Here is an 18,776-nt window from a genome sequence, read left to right as displayed (position 1 = left end):
CAGGAGACCGCCTGCCTGGCCTGCCGGAGACCGCACCCGTGGACCGCGGCACCACCGCGTTAGTTAGGCCCGTAGAAAGCAAGGCGGGGTCGGCCGCCGCGCCTTGCCACGCTGCGGTGTGCACACAGAGAGTACGGCCCGGCCCCGGCCACCGGCACAGCCACAGCGCGCCCGATGGACCCGATGGCGAGTTTCGCAAGGCGGGGCGCGCGGTGTGGTGCGCCCAGTTTGGTCAGCGCGCCGGTCAGCGGCCACAGTCGCTCCAAATCGATGAAAAGCAAAATCCGACCAACGCGTGGACGATATCCTGGGGGCGCCTCGCGTAACGCGCACCTGGCGGCTGCAGACTTACTCCGAGAGTCGTACCCATGTACTAGCGTCCCGTATAGGTGCGACAGAGACAGAGCGAAAGTTCTGAAGAGCCTGGCGGCGACTGCGCACTGCGCGTTTGCCTCGCGGACCTGAGGCAACCTGAGGCAGGCCCGCGGACCAGACACCTGTCTGCCGCCTGGATGCACCTCGGCCGCCACCGCGCCGACGTCGCCAAGAAGTCCGCCAACGCCGTGCCCGGCCGGCGAGGCCGCCAGTGGGCAGCCCGGCGCCGTGGGGCGCATCCCGCGTGGCGTCGCCGGCGTGGCGCGCATTGTCTCCCGGCGGCGCCGCGACTGGGGACTGGGGGCACCGGGCCCCGCGGGGGCGCCAAGAATGCCCATCCACCTGCAGCGCCATTCCAACAGCGCTCTGTCTCTCTCGCACCGCTCGGACGGCCCGTGGGCCCGTAGGGGTGTCACCGTGTTATACTACTCTCGTCGCTCAACACTCCCCGGAGTAAGCAAACCCTAGGGCGGTGTTACTCCCCCCACAGGGGGAGTACACTATCCCTAAGGGCAGTTGTACTCCCCCACCGGATGGGTCAGGGAGTAACATATCCCTAGGGTATCGTTACTCCCCGGGGAGTAACACAACCCTAGGGCAGTGATACTCCCCCTTGCCGACCCGGGGAGTAACAAATACCTAGGGTTAGGTTACTCCCCGGGGAGTAACACATCCCTAGGGCAGTGATACTCCCCCTTCCCGAGGGGGGGGAGTAACATATCCCTAGGGTTAAGTTACTCCCCGGGGAGTAACACATCCCTAGGGCAGTATTACTCCCCCCCACCGACGGGGGGAGTAACACTGCCCTAGGGTTGTGTTACTCCCCGGGGAGTAAAAGAAAGCTGCGGAGAAATTTTACTCCCCCATCACAGCTGGGGAGTAAAACTGCCCTTAGGGTATCGTTACTCCCCGGGGAGTAACATTACCCTACGGGCAGTTTTACTCCCCCTAACAACGCAATAAAACTAAACGTCGTTGGAATTCCGAAAAAAAAATTGTGGTAACTCAGACCCAGACAGATGACCGGGAAGGAGGGCAAACAATCGCACTGTGCCCCCGTAACAGAGAAATAAGCTACAAAACTGATGAAAGAAGTGATTATTTATTTTTTTTATTTTAATGAACAAGCACTGTTGAGACAAAAGTAATTGGACCAACTTATCATTTGTTTTAATGAATCACCATTGAGTCACAAATTTCACAAAACTATGAAGTGAATCATGTACACAAATTTTACAAAACTGATAAAAAGTGATCATTTATTGAAATGAACAAGCAATAATAAGCATGAAGACACAAATTTTCGCTAAGACAAATGATCCATAAATGTTTAAAATGACCTATTTATGTATCTATTTTAATGAACAAACACTATTGACACAAAAGTAATTTGACCAACTTATCGTTTGTCTTAATAAATCACCATTTAGTCACAAATTTCACAAAACTAAGAAGTGAATCATGTACACAAAATGTTACAAAACTGATAAAAAGTTATCATTTATTGAAATGAACGAGCAATAAGCATGAAGACACAAATTTTTCGTTAAGACAAATGACCCATAAATGTTAAAAATAACCTATTTATCTATTTTAATGAACAAACACTATTGACACAAAAGTAATTTGACCAACTTATCGTTTGTCTTAATAAATCACCATTTAGTCACAAATTTCACAAAACTATGAAGTGAATCATGTACACAAATGTTACAAAACTGATAAAAAGTGATCATTTATTGAAATGAACAAGCAATAATAATATGCATGAAGACACAAATTTTCCGTTCAGACAAATGATCCAAAAATGTTAAAAATAACCTATTTATCTTGCCTTTGCTCGTAAACGAGGACATAACTTCTCTCCGAGAGGAGAAACTCCTTGGTGGTTTGTGAAACCTTAAAAAAAAGATAACTATTTGTGTCACGTGGTAATGAACTTTCTAAATAAATCTTAAATGCGACTAATTACCGTTCCATCATTGAAGAGGCGGTAGCCAGTTGAGCACCTCATACCGCACGTGTAGTGCCCATCTGAAGCATTCGGGCCTAAATGGCTGATTTCACCCACAAAGTCATACATGTGAGGAACCTTTACGTTGGGTGATAAGTAGTCTTTTAGATCAAGGTGCGTGGGTGCTGAAATGACTTTGTTGTTCTTTGGCATGTTTGCAGAAAACCTTAAAGGAAATAAAGAACTCTTGTAGTAATTCTTAAAAAAAACACACACACACACAAAGGAACCTATTATTTTATGTCAAACAGGATCAGTATCCTTGCTGAGTTTTCCTACTACAAACCTTTGTTGGTATATGATCAAAACTCGGGGGAGAGTTTGCATGGTCATAACAGTGTTTGCTGTCACTGATTTAAAGCAACCGTTACAATTGTAGTCTGCAACCTCCACAGGTGCCATAGCCAGGTCCAGACCATTCTTCACTGATTTAATCCTGGCCACGGGGTAAGTTATTTGCAACGTGTGGTCAAATGTGACCGAAGTTAATTGGCAACTGGTACACTTTGCTGCATAAAAAAATAAACATTAAAAAAATCCTTACAGTAAATATACCTTTTTCTGTCTTACTTTCTGTTCTTATGTAGAATCCAAAGATTTGACAAACTGGTGTTGTTTTCTGGCTGTGTATGTCAATGCTGTAAATTGAAGGAAAAAAACAAATTGTCATTTACTTTTTAAAAAAGCGCAAATATTTTTCTACCAAAAAACTTACTCTTCCAAGAAAAATCTCTCAATATACTCCTGTTGTAGTCTTGGAAGCATTAGGTTCAAAAATTCTGTAGCGTCCTCCATTCGGCCGTCTTCAAAGTCCTTCCAAAAGTCTGGAAGAATAAAAAAAACAATTCTGTTTTCCTTAAAGCTGCAAACATACGCAGTGTCGTCAAAACACTTACCTTTTATAGCCATAATAAGTTCAACCGGTTCCACAACACCCGCTCCTTTCTGGCAATCGGAGCGAAGTTTGCCTAGCGCACATGTCAAGCATTTCTCTTGCAGACATGTAAGCCTATGATCTTCATCCTCTTCAAGGAATGCAGCAAACGGACCAATGTGCATTAACATCTGAATCGTAGAAATTAGTGAAAATAAGACACAATATTAGTCAATTTTAGCCCCACGCAGTTATGACAATTTTTGTTTTGGACAGAAGACAGTTTCATTTCACAGAAAAATATATTTTAACCCATATAGGTCATGCGGTAATCATCTCGATACCATACCTGAACGCAAGAGTTTATGTAGCACGTGTTTCCCAGATTTCTTAAGCCGCTTCCGGGTACAATCATAGGACACTGTTGAGCTGGAAGTGCTGTATAAAGGACTTGAGTCGGTCCCATGAGAGGTCCATTTGGGTAGTATTCGTCCTGTGAAACATGAAATGGACGAAATTTAATGTAAGTTTTATGTGCAAAAAAATACATAAGTAGTTCTAGAAAACTATGCACCAGCAGGTAGTTGTCGTCCATGAGCTGTGATGACAGAAGCTCAAAAGCCATTTGGTGTCGTAGACGGCTCACAGCAGCGCTACTATGACTGATAGATGATTCTATTACGATCTGTCTCGCAAAGTAGCAGAGAAATACGCCACAGTCATGTGAATTGTTTTGGGATGAGCATTCATTTACTTTCCGACAGGTGTACGGCAAAAATGTTCCTGACATTTTACATTTGTGTTCCTGTTCAAGGTAAGCCTTCACTTTCTTAAAAACAGAAAATTAGAGAACTTTCGTCATAATGCTATAAAAAACAAGACAAACTCATGAATGATACATTTACTAGTGCCTTACATCCATACACTGAACTCCGTCAGATTTTAAAATGCTGCTGTCGAGGTATAAAATTTCCCTTGTCTCGTTGTTGACAACACAAAGAGTCCAATGGTTCTCTGATACCAAATGTATGGGAATCACCACAAAAAGTGATTCAAAAATATTTACCTGCATTGTGGGAAAAAATTGTTAGTTCCATGAGATAACTAGCCTCACTCAATAATAGAAAAAAATCCATCAACTCACATCCTTTGTCCACCTTGCCACCTTTTCAAAAGAAACACATAATTGCTTATAGAAAAAACTGTTAAAGCAATAAACATTTTGCCTCTCATTGGCGATGATGCTCATATAAGCATTGATAATCTGAAAAAAAAAGGACATTAAGGACAAGTTTGCGAAGCATTAATGTTAAAAACGAAAATGTGAGAGAAAGTACCAGATCATTAAGCCACTTGTTACTTCTCAAAATTTTTATCTCTGCAACAGTCAGGTGGTATTTATCTGTCCTCAAGACAACTTGGGTTTCGTCATGTTTCATAAGTTCTTGAAGCTCCTAAAATAAAGACATGATTAATACGTTGTATGCTAAGAAATTACAGTCTTCATCGGCAAAGAGTCGACCGGCAAAGAGTCGACTTTGTGCGACGGTCCCCGCTTACGCGGCGGGGGCGAGCTCGGGCCACAATAGGTTTATGGCCCTCCCGAGCTCGGAGCACTACCGGAGCTTTTGTCTACCACCATGTGCTGTTCGGTTTTCGTGTCGGCAAAGAGTCGAAATCCGGTCCCGATCCGTCGACTCTTTGCCGATGAAGACTGTACAAACATTTTACCAATTAAACGTTACTTTGATTTCTATTGAGCGAGGGGATTGAAGCAATGGGTTAGAAACTTGTTCTTCGTCTGACGAAACAGTTTCTGTGCTGGAATTTTCTGAAATGAAACATAACAATCGTTAAAGTCACCAAAAACAACAAATGATATTAAATTAAAGAGTTATACCTGGGTTCTCTTTTCTTTTTGTTTTGCCAGTTTCAGAAGAGTTTTTCTTCGTGTCACCTTCAACAAAAAGGGCTTTATTATTCTATAACATACTTAAAAGATTTGCAATGTTTTCCGGTATTCCTATGACATACCTGTTTTTGTTGACACATTTTCCGGATGACCGGGAAACTCTTTTGTTTCCGAAGAATCCTCTTCCTTTTGTGGACGGTCTTTCCTTTTGTCCTCTGGGGGAGATGGAATATCCACTAACACCAGATGGCTAATAGGGTATTTTCTTTGAAGGACCTTTCCTGCTTCATTTTTTAGCGTCACCCTCTTCCTGTCACTTATGTCTTCCACTGTATATGGGCCATCTCTTGCCTTTTCGAGCTTTCCACCCTTACGTTGTTTGCGCCTCTCGTTTTCAACGAAAACTCTATCACCAACTTTGAGAACCTGGCCTCCAGTATGCCTTTTGTCATACCCACGTTTTTGTTTTGCTTGTGCCTTTTTAATATTTTCAGCTGCTGCCTGATCAACCAGTTTTCTGAACGCATCAAGTGGTTCAAATACTTTTTTGAAATGATCCACATCAAACGGCACATCTATTCCAGAAAAGTCAAGCGGCTCTTTATCATTGATGACCCATTCACTGCACTTCTCAACATCATCTTCAACTTCTGAGTCTTCTTCGCTGGATGCAGAATCTTTGTTTACCTCATACGGCAGCCTTGGGTGCCTTCCGTACAAAAGAAAAAATGAAGAAAATTTTATACTGTCCTGTACGGAAGTTCTATGGGCAAACAAAACACCAGGGAGGACATATGGCCACCTAGCTATATCACGCTGCAATACCTTCATAAAGACAAGCTTTATAGATCTGTTCCCTCTCTCCACAAGGCCGTTAGCCTGGGGGTGGTAAGCACTGGTGACTCGGTGCTTTCCTCCTGAAAGATCCATCAGTGCCTTACTCAAACGGTGGCAAAAGTCTCTTCCCTGATCAGTTATTATAACCTCCGGGCAACCATGGCGGCAAACCACATCCGACCACAGAAAGCGAGCAACTGTATGCATTCCCTTGTCGGGAATCGCCGCAGCTTCCATCCACTTTGTGAAGTAATCAGCAGCTACAATCATGTATTTAAATCCATCCACCTCGGGCAATTGTGCTATGTCAACGCCAATTTGAACCATATGCCTGGTTGGTACACCAACGGGGTGCATCGGATCAGACACCTTCAGGGTAGATGGGTTGACCGATTTGCAATTGAGGCAATTTTGGCAGAATACTTTGGCATCACGGTACATTCCATGCCAAAAATACCGTTCACTTAAAATTTTAACCAGGCGGTCCCTTCCGCGGTGCCCACTCATAGCTTTCGCTTCAAGGCTCACATCACTCCCTTCATGATACAGTTTAACGAGCCGGAGCTGTTCCTCTCTTTTAAAAATGACCTCTCTCTTGTGCACTGTGTCTGACTGGTTCCGCACTTTTCTGGTTCCCTGTTTCACATAGTATAATTTCTTCACCTCTTTATCGTATAGGAACGGCTTACATTGTCTGCGAAAATTTTTTCGCTCGCCTTTCAGCTGCCTTCCGCGTAACCGCTTCGGATATCCTTCATTTTTCAGATATGTTAGTGCTTCGTTAAGATCAAGGTTGAACTGCTCCTTTTGTTCGTCTAAAGTTGAATATGAAAAGAAATTGACAATTTATTAGTGTCTTAATTAATAACACTATTGTACGTTATTTAAATACACTAAATGACATACCGTCTTCTGATTCATCATCTATACCTGCAACATGATTTGTATGATTAGAATGCATAGTTAAAAGTTCACATCTAGTAAAGTTGAGAAAATGTTTATCAAAGTAGGTTAGTTGTAAGAGCTGTCAATCGCATTTACAAAGCAATTTTTTCTTAATTTTTTGATTTCTACGCAAGTTTATGTCCCATTTTTACTCTGGTTTTAATTACAAATTTAAAAAAGACACGTTGGAAAATAAGCGACATTGGCAACTGTGGCCCATCGCATACATTTAGAAATGAGCCAATTTCACCAACTGGCATTAAAACATGGTCCAAACTTTGATTCTATCGCAACTTGTACCGTTGGCTCTGTCTCATCGCCCTGATTCCAAAAATACAACAACATGCCCTTCTAGTTGTATCCGTCACAAAAATTCTCCCTGACCCCAAGTAGACCATGCACATGCAGTAGCGCCCCCCAAGGCTCGGATAGGATTTGCTGACAACAGGTGAGTCAGCCAAGGATTCTGCATACAAGATTTAGTAAAGATCGGACCACGGGAGGTTCTCGGACGGCGGACCTCGGGATGGACGGACCTTGGAACGGACGGACCTCGGGACGGACGGCCACACAGCCTAAATCATACTACATGCCGCCCGTCCCTCCGATATAAATGCACCGGTGTCTATAAATGCACTGTCCAAAGATACTTACGGCTTTCTTCACCTTCATTCTTGTCCAAGTTGTTAGAGGTATCTGGTCCCACATCAATATCAAGGTTTGTGGTTGTATTGGGACCAGCAACATCATTCGCGTCTGGGTAACTTTCATTATTATCTGGTTGTTTGGACTCCATGTGATGTGTTCCTGGTGGGTTCCCTCTGACTTCGTCATTGCCGCCCAAGTCATGAATTGTCAAATCATTGGTACAGTTTTCTTGAATAGTTTCTGAAGCAGTGCCATTACCCAACTGAGCGTTTGATTCCTCATTTGAAATTGGCACATTGGGTTTTGTGCCATCTTGCACTGCACTTATTTTGAAATGAGACTTTGGTGGTATGCTGTAGTTTTCGGAAACCTCTTCGGAGATACTGCTGGTACCAATACAATTTGGAAATGGAGCTAAAAAAATGAAAAAAAATATTTTAAAATGGTTCCTGAAGAATTACACAACATGGAACATTGCAAACAAGTACCTTGGTCACTACGTGGAGTGTAAAAGCAGTTTTCCGTGTTTACCGTCATAAAATCAAATGGCATAAAATTGGAAAATGGTAATCCCCTATAACACATGGGATTCATTAAATCAGCACCATCTGTAAAAAAAAGAGATTTTTAAAGGAATGGCAAAGTCATAAATTAGGATGGCACTGCAGTATGCTAGGTAACAAAGTTTCCAATAATTACGAAGTATTTTCAATGGTTTACCAATAATCCCAAATGGTAATTAGGAAATTATGTTAAAGGAATGGAGTAGGTGTACGTACATTGTTGCTGCTGCCTCATAAATCCATCACTGTTGTTAGTGGGCATGAAAATTGGATTACCAGCGTACCAAAGCCAATCTCTATCTTCTGGCGGTTGTTCAAAACTAATTTTGTTGCTGCCTATTAAAGCTAGTCCTTTGGCTACAGCCTCGTCAACGTCAAATAACTTAAATTTATCTTTCGAAAAGGATTTAAACAACTGGCGAATATATGGCACTCGTGTTGAGCCACCGACTAGAACCAAATTGTCTATTCCCTCCAGAGTTACCTTAAAAAAAAAAGCGTGTCAGCAGATACACATTACAATTGTTCCAATGTGTACACCTGGCTTAATGTTTTGTGTGTTTCCTCTTGGTTAACGTTTAATTAACAAATTACATTTTAAAAAAAATAGGGTGTAACATTCCAATTAACACGTGCATACAGTCAACACTTAACTTATGCGGGACTCAAAGTGCTGTGTGATTTTGCATCATGAAAGTGTCTTGACTTATACTATTTATACTTTTAAACTTGTATTGTTATTACATTACTAATCAGTGGGAAAGGTAACTAAGATGAGGTTCTTACATGTGATCCCTGCATAGTGTCTTGGACCTCATTCAATATAGCACCAAACAGATCTTTGCATTCTGTTTCAAATTGACTGCGGCTGACTTCTTCATCCACTTCAAAGTCCAAGCCAGGTAAAAATGTTTTGACATTAGTCGTGGGAATCATCGAGAGAGTGTGCTTAGCCTTTTCCCAAGACCGTCGTATAATTGTAGTGTCTCGACAATCAAACGTGGCAGCATGTGTTTTGGCACTTACACGCTGAAACAAATAAAAGTAGTTTTATGACGTTCCGTTGCAAAGGCAGTTTCATTCAGTACCTGTGTTCTTACCTTCTTGATATATTCTACCATTCTTTCATTAAAATGGTCACCTCCTGGTAAACGCTTCCTTGACATCTCAATTATAAATATTTCAGACGTTTTAACTGATGCAATAGCAACATTACTTCCTCCAGCACCAACGTCAACAATCACAACAGTCTTCTTTTCTTTACATGTTCGTGCGTATGCTGCTAATGCAGCTGATATGTCGTCTACAATAATTATTTTCTGAAGACACGTTTCAAAAGCTGTAATAACCAAAAATCACAAATGCCTTAAAATGACAGTTAGTGAGACCCATGAACTCAAAACATATGTTTTTACAGTCATTATATTCAAAGTACTCATTTAATTCATATAAAGTACCTGCGTCAAGGTAACTTTTCCGTTGCATTTGATTGAAGTAAGCCGGGACAGATATTGCTGCACTAACGACTGTCTTGCCTTGTGGTATTGCCACTAAGTGCTTCATTATTTCAACAATAGCCTGATGATAAAAATTAAATGTAAAATAAGAAAAAAATATGGCTCAAGCATAACAAAATATTTAGAGTAAAAAACGCACTTGCTGCAAAGTTGGGTCAGATTGGCAGGGATTCCCCAAGAGCTGCTTCGTACCTATAATTCAGTACAAAGAATCAATTAAAACACGGTAGAGTGCCTAGGTGCCTAGGTTCTCAAGGTAAATGAGCCAATAATTTATTTAGGTACTGACCTTGCATTGTAAGCTCCGGATAGACAACTGCCTGCATTAAAGCAGCTTCGCCAACCACCCAGTCCAAAGAAGAATCATTACTTGGCACAGTAGCACATGAAGGAGTGGACCTCTTAAAAAGGTCATTTTCGAGGACAACCAAATCATCATCCACGAACATGGCCACTTTGCTGGAGCTCGTGCCCAGGTCAATGCCGACAACTTCTTCTTCATCTTCATTTTCCACCATCTTGCAGTTTTAAACAAAATGAAAACAAGCTGGAAAAAGAATTAAATATTATTGTTGGTAAATTTTGTAAAATGCTTGGCAGCCGTGGCAAGCTGTGCAAAAAAAGAGGCTGCAAATATAAATTGGAACTCGGTCAGAGTGACGTCTGGAAATTTCCAGATATTTTTTCGCATTTACAAATATTATCTGGAAATAGCCGTTTTTTTTTTCAGATATTGTCTGGAAATTTCTACTTTTTCCAGATGATACCTAAAAATAGTCAAATTCCAGATTAATATCTGGAGTAAAAAAATCGGCATTTCCGAATAATATCTAGAAAAAAAATTTCCAGATAATATCTTGAAATAAATTTTCCACATAATGTCTGAAAATAAAGGCCATGACGCCGAGGTCCACGGATTTGCGACCTGGGATTCCCCAAAGGTGTCCGCGAGGTCCCCAGGACACGGGGAGTACAACGCCGAGTTCGCCGACGCTCTAGAACAAGCGGTTCCGGAGATATACGAGGACGTACCATAGGGAGTCCGTCAAAGCAACTATTTAGTCGGAGGCCATAATGATCATCGGCCTCTGGCTGCGTTCCACTTGGGTGTCCGGGACTTTTGCCTTCAGCACTGCGTTGGGGTGCCCCTGGGCTACTAGGAACCCGTTGGCGGTCGCCGTCGGACCACCGGTGTGCCGAGGGTGCCGACGAACGTCAGGCACGCCGGTGCGCCGTGGCGGACCGGGTGTCTGAACGATCGCGTCGCCACCGCCGCCGCTGTGTCCTCCGTCGCGACCAACAGCATGGATGGCCGGAGACGACGCCGACGTCGGCACCCTCGGCGCACCGGTGGTCCGACGGCGACCGCTATTGGATGCCTGGTAGCCCAGGGGCACCCCAACGCAGTGCTGAAGGCAAAAGTCCCGGACACCCAAGTGGCACGCAGCCAGAGGCCGATGATCATTATGGCCTCCGACTTAAAAGTTGCTTTGACAGACTCCTTTTGGTACGTCCTCGTATATCCTCTGGTAGCCCAGGGCCGATACCGCGTGCTCGGACGGCTGACGCCGCCGTCGTGTCCTTGGACGCCACCGCGTGCTTGGCCGGCCGGAGACGACGCCGACGTCGGCACCCTCGGCGCACCGGTGGTCCGACGGCGACCGCTAACGGATTCCTGGTAGCCCAGGGGCACCCCAACGCAGTGCTGAAGGCAAAAGTCCCGGACACCCAAGTGGAACGCAGCCAGAGGCCGATGATCATTATGGCCTCCGACTTAAAAGTTGCTTTGACGGACTCCTTATGGTACGTCCTCGTATATCCTCGTATATGAGATCAAGTCGCGCCGTCGGCGAAGCCGCCGGTGAAATCATCCGCGACGGCGTGCCACAAATTCTTTGCCGACAGCGGCCGCGTGCCTGCCCCTGTAGGGAGGCAACCTTTTCGACACCGCCCCCACCTCAATCCGGCTCTGGATCCGCCCCTCTTAGTCGGTGGCGTCGACGCGGCTCAAAATCGGACGAAATAATCCACATGACGGCGCACGTAGGTGGGCCAGAGGACCGGTTTAAGTTTAAGGCAGGGGTGTGCAACTCGCCTCTGGCGGGCGACGGGCGCCTTGCGGGCGCCCGGGCACAAGGCGCGGGCGCTCGCCTGTTGGCTGTGGGCTGGCCGCCTGCGTAGCCGAACTCGCACAGCGCTGGCTGGCTGGCTCGCTGCGCCCAGCGAGCGGTTCGATCCCAGCCAAACCAGCGCGCCGCTCAGCCGCATCCGTCCTTGTCTTTCCCATAGGCCGCCCTGAGAGTGAGAGAGACGGCCGATGTGCTCGGTTCGTCCAGTCGAGTTCACACCTCAGCGTCGGTCGCCCAGCCGCACTGCCGCCTGTCACAGACCAGCCAGCCCGGGCCGGCCCCGGCACAAGCCTTGGCTCGGCAGCGCCCGCGCGGCTCGAGCGTCTGCCCGCCGGGCGACTTCGGCGCCCGGGGCAGCGCCCGGGGCGCCTGAGTTGCACACCCCTGGTTTAAGGCAGGGGTCTCAGGCTGGCAGAAGGCCGCGGGCCGCACCGGGTGAAAAGAGAGAGATGGGAGATCAGGCGAGTAGGCCGGGGATGTGTGAAATCGGCGCTGACCGGCGCTAGCTTTGCTCGCCTTCGTCTAAACGAAGCGAGCACATCGTCTATCTCTCTTGCTCTCACTGACTCCTATGGGAAAGACAAGGATAGATGCCAGCGGGCGACACACTGGGCTCGAACCGGCGGCCAAGCGCCGACGAGCCAGCGCTCTCCTGCCTCGGCGCACGTCGGCCGCGCGAGCACACTGTCTGTCCTTGTCCCTCCCATATGACCATGGGAGTGCCAGAGAGACAGCCTCACTGCCGGCCCGGCCTGGAGTTGTGTCTCTCGCCTCTCTTCCCATTGCGGCCCGCTGCGGGCCGCACTGCCTATAGTGGAGTCACACGCTCGGATCGAGTCCCATTTATCCACTCTGGGTACAAAAACGAGTTCTTGAATTTGACCGCCTCCACAGTGTTGCGTCCAGGAAGCGGCGAAAGCAACCGAGCGGCAGAGTGCCGCTCTTATGTCTAGGCTCTGCTTCCGAATGTTCTCGAGAATCGAAACGATAACTTTATTGGACAAAGTGAGGTTATGGTTGACACCCGTAGCCTTTTACATCGGTACAAAAGTCAAAATTTGTTTGTCTTTTTCACGCAATTGGTTTTGGAGTGGTGGCCGGTTATCTCGTTTGTTATGTAAAGGAACCTACGAAAGTAATTGCACATGTCGTCATCATTTCATTCGTTGTTCATTTGAGTCACTCCCGAACATTTATTTAATTTTGCGGTACGAATTGTGGTGGCTGTATGAACAATTAATACAGACTGGTACTCACCTTCGGACACCCTCCTGCCAAAGCATGAAACCAACAACACACACACAACACAATCTTTCTTACTTTGTCGGAGTCAACACAACACGGAATGTTGTTCACGATGCTCAACTGTCCAGCACAGTGAGCTTCCGCAAAGCGCCATGTGCAGCGCTGCCAGTCACTCCCGCCGCTCGTTTGAATGGGATCGCCGTCGTTTACGTATGTTCTCCAAGAAGACGTAATTTCGTTGTTTCTGGCAGAAGTGAGAGAAGAGATCCGCTCCAACCCCTCTCCTTCCGCCAGCCGGGATGTCTCCTCGTGCAAACACTCTCCGCACGCAGCCTTCGCTGCGGCGGTGAGCCTGGCCGGCCCGGGCAGGCTGCCTCCGACGTGCGGAGGTTCGACACCACCCGGCGGCAAATTTTTTTTGGAACAAAATGCAAACTTAGGGTACGCTAAGACAGGCCACGGTGTCAGCATGACAGTACTACCGCGTTTACAGGAGTTGGGGAGTCAGAAAGCCGCCAAAACAGCGTGGCTCTGGATGGTGTCGATCCACCGCCCGCCGGCCAGCGTGGCGACACCTACGGCAGGGCGGCGGGTCAGGGGGATGAGGCCGCCTTGGGTCGGATAGGAGCAGTTCAGATCGGATGGAGTCTCGTCAGCATGGGGTCCGTTCGGGTCCGCGGGTCACTTTCCTCACCTCTGGTTTCTGTAGTACTTTGGAGGACTGTCACTGTCGTGCCACCACGCTTGCGCACTAGTGCACCGACTCGTGCCCTACTCAATGGTTGCAAAGTGCCCTATCCTCTACAGACAGAAAAGGTTTTCACAATAGTTGGTGACTTTGAGCGTGTTCCATATCGCGGCGTTAATCCAGAAACGAGTTCGGGGAAAGGATGTCGAAAAAGTTGCCTAATTACAGGGGCACAGTGCGATTGTTTGCCCCCCTTTCCCCGGGTCATCTGTCGGGGTCTGATTTACCACAATTTTTTTTTCGGAATTCCAACGACGTTTAGTTTTATTGCGTTGTTAGGGGGGAGTAAAACTGCCCGTAGGTAATGTTACCCCCCGGGGAGTAACGATACCCAAAGGGGCAGTTTTACCCCCCCAGCTGTGATGGGGGAGTAAAATTTCTCCGCAGCTTTTTTTTACTCCCCGGGGAGAAACACAACCCTAGGGCAGTGTTACTCCCCCCGTCGGGGGGGGGGGAGTAATACTGCCCTAGGGATGTGTTACCCCCCGGGGGTAACTTAACCTGGGGATATGTTACTCCCCCCCGTCGGGAGGGGGATATCACTGCCCTAGGGATGTGTTACTCCCCGGGAGTAACCTAACCCTAGGTATTTGTTACTCCCCGGGTCGGCAAGGGGAGTATCACTGCCCTAGGGTTGTGTTACCCCCCGGGGAGTAACGATACCCTAGGGATTTTACTCCCTGACCCATCCGGGGGGGGAGTACAACTGCCCTTAGGGATAGTGTACTCCCCCTAGGGGGGGAGTAACACTGCCCTAGGGTTTACTTACTCCGGGAGTAAGCTATCCCCGGGGTAAAAAAACACGGTTTCACCTCCATGTGCACGAGACTATATTCCATCGTCGTTTCTCCGACAAGCACAATCTTCTCATTGGTTGCACGTTGGCTTTCAATGAATTCATGGTCGCGTTTTTGTGGTTAGTAGTCCTCCATAGTGGGAGTTCAGGGACAAAATTTCAGACCTCAAAAAAAAAAATTCCTCTTGGAGATGGTATGAGAAAGTGGTTAGCCACACGCTGCCACCAACCTAACAACGCTTATAAGCAAGTTCAAAACGATGTTTTGAATATTTCAAACGATGACGATTGTTAATTTGAGATAAACTCACCCTGTAGGATGTTAAGGATATATCAGGTGCAAAATTTGAATGCTATTCGTGCGGTAGTCGCTGAGAAACGTGAGTGATTACATACAGGGAAACAGACGCACGGCCAGTAACTTTTTGGTGCGCCCTTACGCGGCATGGACTTCGCTGCCGCTCAGCCAATAACACAGGTTTTTTTTTTCTAGGGTAAAGAAAATAAAACAAAAGTCTGTTCCCAATTGTCTGTTCCTCTTGATTTTATAATTGGATTTGTTAAGTTTGAAACTACTTCTCGATAATTTTCAAAGACACCAGTCAATTAATCTCACAATTTTCATTAGTTTCTTCGAGTTGAGTGGTGCGCAGAATATGTCGCTGTCGTAATTTCATTTGGCCGTCTGAAGGCCCTTGCTGGAAGTCTTGGCATGAGCAGCGAGACATCGATTTCTTGTTCCTCGGTGTACATGTCTGTGACCAGACCTACAGAACGATTCATTACAAGTCTGACAAAAACAAAGGCTCCAGTCGAAATACACAGTGATTCCTTTTCATCAACTGGCTTACACTATGAGTGAATCAGTGCAGGGGCTGACCACTGGTCATTCGCAACCCTCCAGCAGGCTACTCTGTTGTCTGCAAATTTTTATTATTACTTTTATTTAAAGTTAGGAGAAGGTTTTTTTGGCAGTTCATGTAGTCACATTTTAAGCGTTTGACATTTTGTTTTCTTAATATCTTACCTTCAGATCAAATATACAGAGGTATACAGCAAAACGAAATTGATCGTCTAAAAGTCCTTACAAAACTATTTTACTTCTTTCATTCAAAGCGTTAAAGCATTGCTTTCCGTAAATCTCACACTACCATTCCGGCTTCCACAAAAATTAAATCGACTTACTTATTTTCCTTCATCAGGCTCATAACTTGTTGTGATATCCGAGAGTCATGTACCTCGTGGCTTTTGTCACTGTGACGGTGGTCACGCCGGGACTTATTACAGGATCAGAACTGTACAGCAGTCGGTGCAAAATATCTAGATTGGTTGCTTCTAGGCTGCATTTACGGCAGATGTAGCCTGTCAGTGCTGAACTCTTTGTTGTTTGACTTTAGAGGTTCCTCAGAAAACAGCCGATGTGCAGTACGGCTTGCTCGAGTATGATTTGGCCAAGGATCAGCACTTTCTGAATTGTTGGAGTCATGTGATACCACGAATGATTGATCCTGAGGTCAGCGGTAGCAGAAGAATATGCCACATTATTTCCACTGTCAATATCAAGACGACTATTTAGAGCAGAAGTAATCGCTGCCAGTCTGCGAACAAGCTCTGGTTCTATTTTTAGAATGTGGGCAGTCCTTTCCCAGTTTTCAGAAAAGTGTTTCGCAGTATTGCCATCATTTGCATAGACGCCCACCTGATTAAGAAAAACCTATAAGTAAGTTGAGCTCTGATTGAAAATGCAGCTGAATCATGATTTTTCTGCTTGCAACAAGTTTTTTTTTTCCTGGACTTCGGATTCATACGGCAATTTCAAAAGCCCATCACAACTGCGCATTCTGGCGTGAAGGGGAGAAATGTAGAACTCTAGACTACCATCCTCAATCTCACGATGGTGAACTGTCTTCAGATAATTCATATTTTATTGAGTTGCCTTTTAAAGGAAGCAAGTACTGGAACCTGTCCCCGTAAAGTCATTACAAACAAAGTCATTACAAACCTTGCACTGCAAGAAAAAGTGTGGATAGTACAACAAAAGTACATGGAAAGCTGTACAATAAAAGTACAACAGGGATTGTAGAAAGTACAACGAGAATTGTACAAACCACAACGAGGCCTGGACTGCACAGCACTCGTCATGCCGGTTCCATTGTACTTTGTACAACAATTGTTGTACTTGAAAAGTACACTAAATTCCTGATAAAAATTTGCCAGAAATTTCTGTACTTTTGTTGTTATTTCCTGCAGTGTGCCGTCTTCCATTGTAAGCTCAACGGTGCGTGAAACAATTGCTTCGGCAACAAACGAAAGGTGACACACTGTGTTTTCAAGATAATTATCTTGGCCCTCAGGATAAGTTGTCTCCTCGGTGTGCTAACGAAAACCTTATTGGACGGCTGTAACGTATCGGAAATGACGCTGTAGTTCGTTCGCGAGTACGTTCTGGCTGCTACGTACTCACAAGCATAATGGGACATAGGCGCATATAAATATGTTTCCATCAGTCATCCTAGTCATCAAAACCTTGTTGACATTCAGATTTCATCCATACTCCGCACAAATAAAAAATTTAGTGTATCACATCAGACTCCAATTTACCGTTTTCAACTCAACTCAATACACTACACACACATCAGTTTCAACACTGGAACTCTTAGATAGACCAACACGATTATTAAGAACACCCTCACAACTTTTGAAAACGTTCTCGATGCTATCCTCTCCCCTTCAAATATCCACTGCAAGAAAAAGTGTGAATAGTACAACAAATGTACAACAAAATCTGTACAATGAAAGTACAACAGGGATTGTAGAAAGTACAACGAGAATTGATCCATGAAGCGGAAGAAGGGGATAACTCAATTTTCATCATTTTTCAGGAGAAACAAAAAACTTTTTGCAGGGAAAACTAAAACTAAACAAATGAAATATGCAATTAGAAATTAGTCAAAAAAGCATCAGTAATAATTATGAAAATTTTTAGAAGTGTCCGATCACTCCGTAGAGGGTTTCTGTGATTTAAATCTTTACGTTAGAATAGACTACGGAACCATGTTCACTTAGTTCTCCCAAACGAGGAGGAATTTAGAGACAATTCAAGTGGAGCTGAGGTCTGCGTAGAGTCTACTTTGCTCTGGTTCATTTTTGGAGTTGGCTCTTTTTTCCAACTAGTGTTCTTAAAAAAAGGGGGAGTTAAGTCTACTTGACTCTTTTTTCATTATAGTCATAAAAATACAAGTTGAGTTATCTCCTTTTGCCAATTTTTTTAATAGAGCCATGTGGACTTTGGCAGAGTTATCTCCATTTTCCAATGAAATTTGGACCGTAACTGGGGTTAAGTTGAGTTGTTCCCTTTTTCCATGTGGATTTTCTCCTAAACTGCTAGGAATTGAGTCAAATAATTTGGTGTAGTGATGTTAACCGTTCTGAGGCACAATAATACATAAAAAAGTCAATTTGGGGATAAGTCAAGTTATTCCCCTCTTCCGCTTCCTGGATCAATTGTACAAACCACAACGAGGCCGGGACTGCCCAGCACTCGTCATGCCGGTTCCATTGTACTTTGTACAACAATCGTTGTACTTTGAAAGTACAATAAAAACCTGATAAAAAATTTGCCAGAAATTTGTGTACTTTTGTTGTGGTTATTTCCTGCAGTGTCAGATTCGCAATAAGAACCATTCTTCATTTGATCATTCCTGAAAATTTAATTTTCATGAATTTCAACATCAATAAACCAACTATATAACTTCATATAAAAAAGTATTTGGAATATTCCTTTGCTGATCGCATTGCAAGGTGTTCCCATTTTCATAACTGGTAACTGATAAGTTAAAATAGAATTCACAGTATTTTAACAAAACAAGACATTAATACCAAATACATTACTGTATCACTGGAGCAGCAGTAGTGGGAGGCAATTCACTTTGTAGTGCAAGCTGGATCTAGGATTATGCATAGTTTGTTTTCTACTGCGGTACAGTAACAATCGAATCTCTTATGAAGCATGTAAACTCACTAATTCAAGAACCTATGTCTCATAAACATGTCATTTGAAAGTTTTATGGTGTTTTTGATGTGCTGCAATTTTAAGTTCTTTTTTCCAGCTACTCTCTCCAATCTTATTGTAACTGGCTTCACTAGCTACTGACTCCCAAGTTTTTCAACTGC

The 18,776-nt window shown here is 44.8% G+C and overlaps 3 protein-coding genes across 5 annotated transcripts in view; all 3 read right to left on the bottom strand.

Annotated features, from left to right (window-relative positions):
• Positions 1-18,776, bottom strand: part of LOC117649138 (aconitate isomerase-like) — a 50,296-nt gene that overhangs the window by 7,969 nt on the left and 23,551 nt on the right. The gene's annotated exons all lie outside the window — the stretch shown is intronic.
• LOC117649139 (ubiquitin carboxyl-terminal hydrolase 36-like) lies at positions 1,848-4,251 on the bottom strand. 2 transcript variants are annotated; one of them, XM_034391608.1, is made up of 5 exons: positions 3,613-4,251; positions 3,286-3,454; positions 3,105-3,213; positions 2,960-3,027; positions 1,848-2,898 (listed from the first exon to the last, which is right to left on the bottom strand). In XM_034391608.1, exons 1-5 carry the CDS (start codon positions 4,051-4,053, stop codon positions 2,633-2,635), a joined length of 1,053 nt encoding a protein of 350 aa, XP_034247499.1. In that variant the 5' UTR covers positions 4,054-4,251; the 3' UTR covers positions 1,848-2,632. The 2 variants fall into 2 exon arrangements, with proteins under 2 accessions (XP_034247499.1, XP_034247498.1); XM_034391607.1 differs by having other exon boundaries at positions 3,105-3,454.
• On the bottom strand, positions 6,875-10,647 carry LOC117649140 (chaperone protein DnaK-like). Its single transcript, XM_034391609.1, has 3 exons — positions 9,975-10,647; positions 9,825-9,877; positions 6,875-9,746 (listed from the first exon to the last, which is right to left on the bottom strand). The coding sequence occupies exons 1-3, from the start codon at positions 10,201-10,203 to the stop codon at positions 9,501-9,503; spliced, it is 528 nt and encodes a 175-aa protein (XP_034247500.1). The 5' UTR covers positions 10,204-10,647; the 3' UTR covers positions 6,875-9,500.

Source organism: Thrips palmi, unplaced genomic scaffold, assembly GCF_012932325.1.
Source record: "Thrips palmi isolate BJ-2018 unplaced genomic scaffold, TpBJ-2018v1 HiC_scaffold_4, whole genome shotgun sequence".
Taxonomy (NCBI): Eukaryota; Metazoa; Arthropoda; class Insecta; order Thysanoptera; family Thripidae; genus Thrips; species Thrips palmi.
The sequence above is the reverse complement of the archived record's forward strand: the minus strand, read 5'-3'. Positions and strand labels throughout refer to the sequence as shown.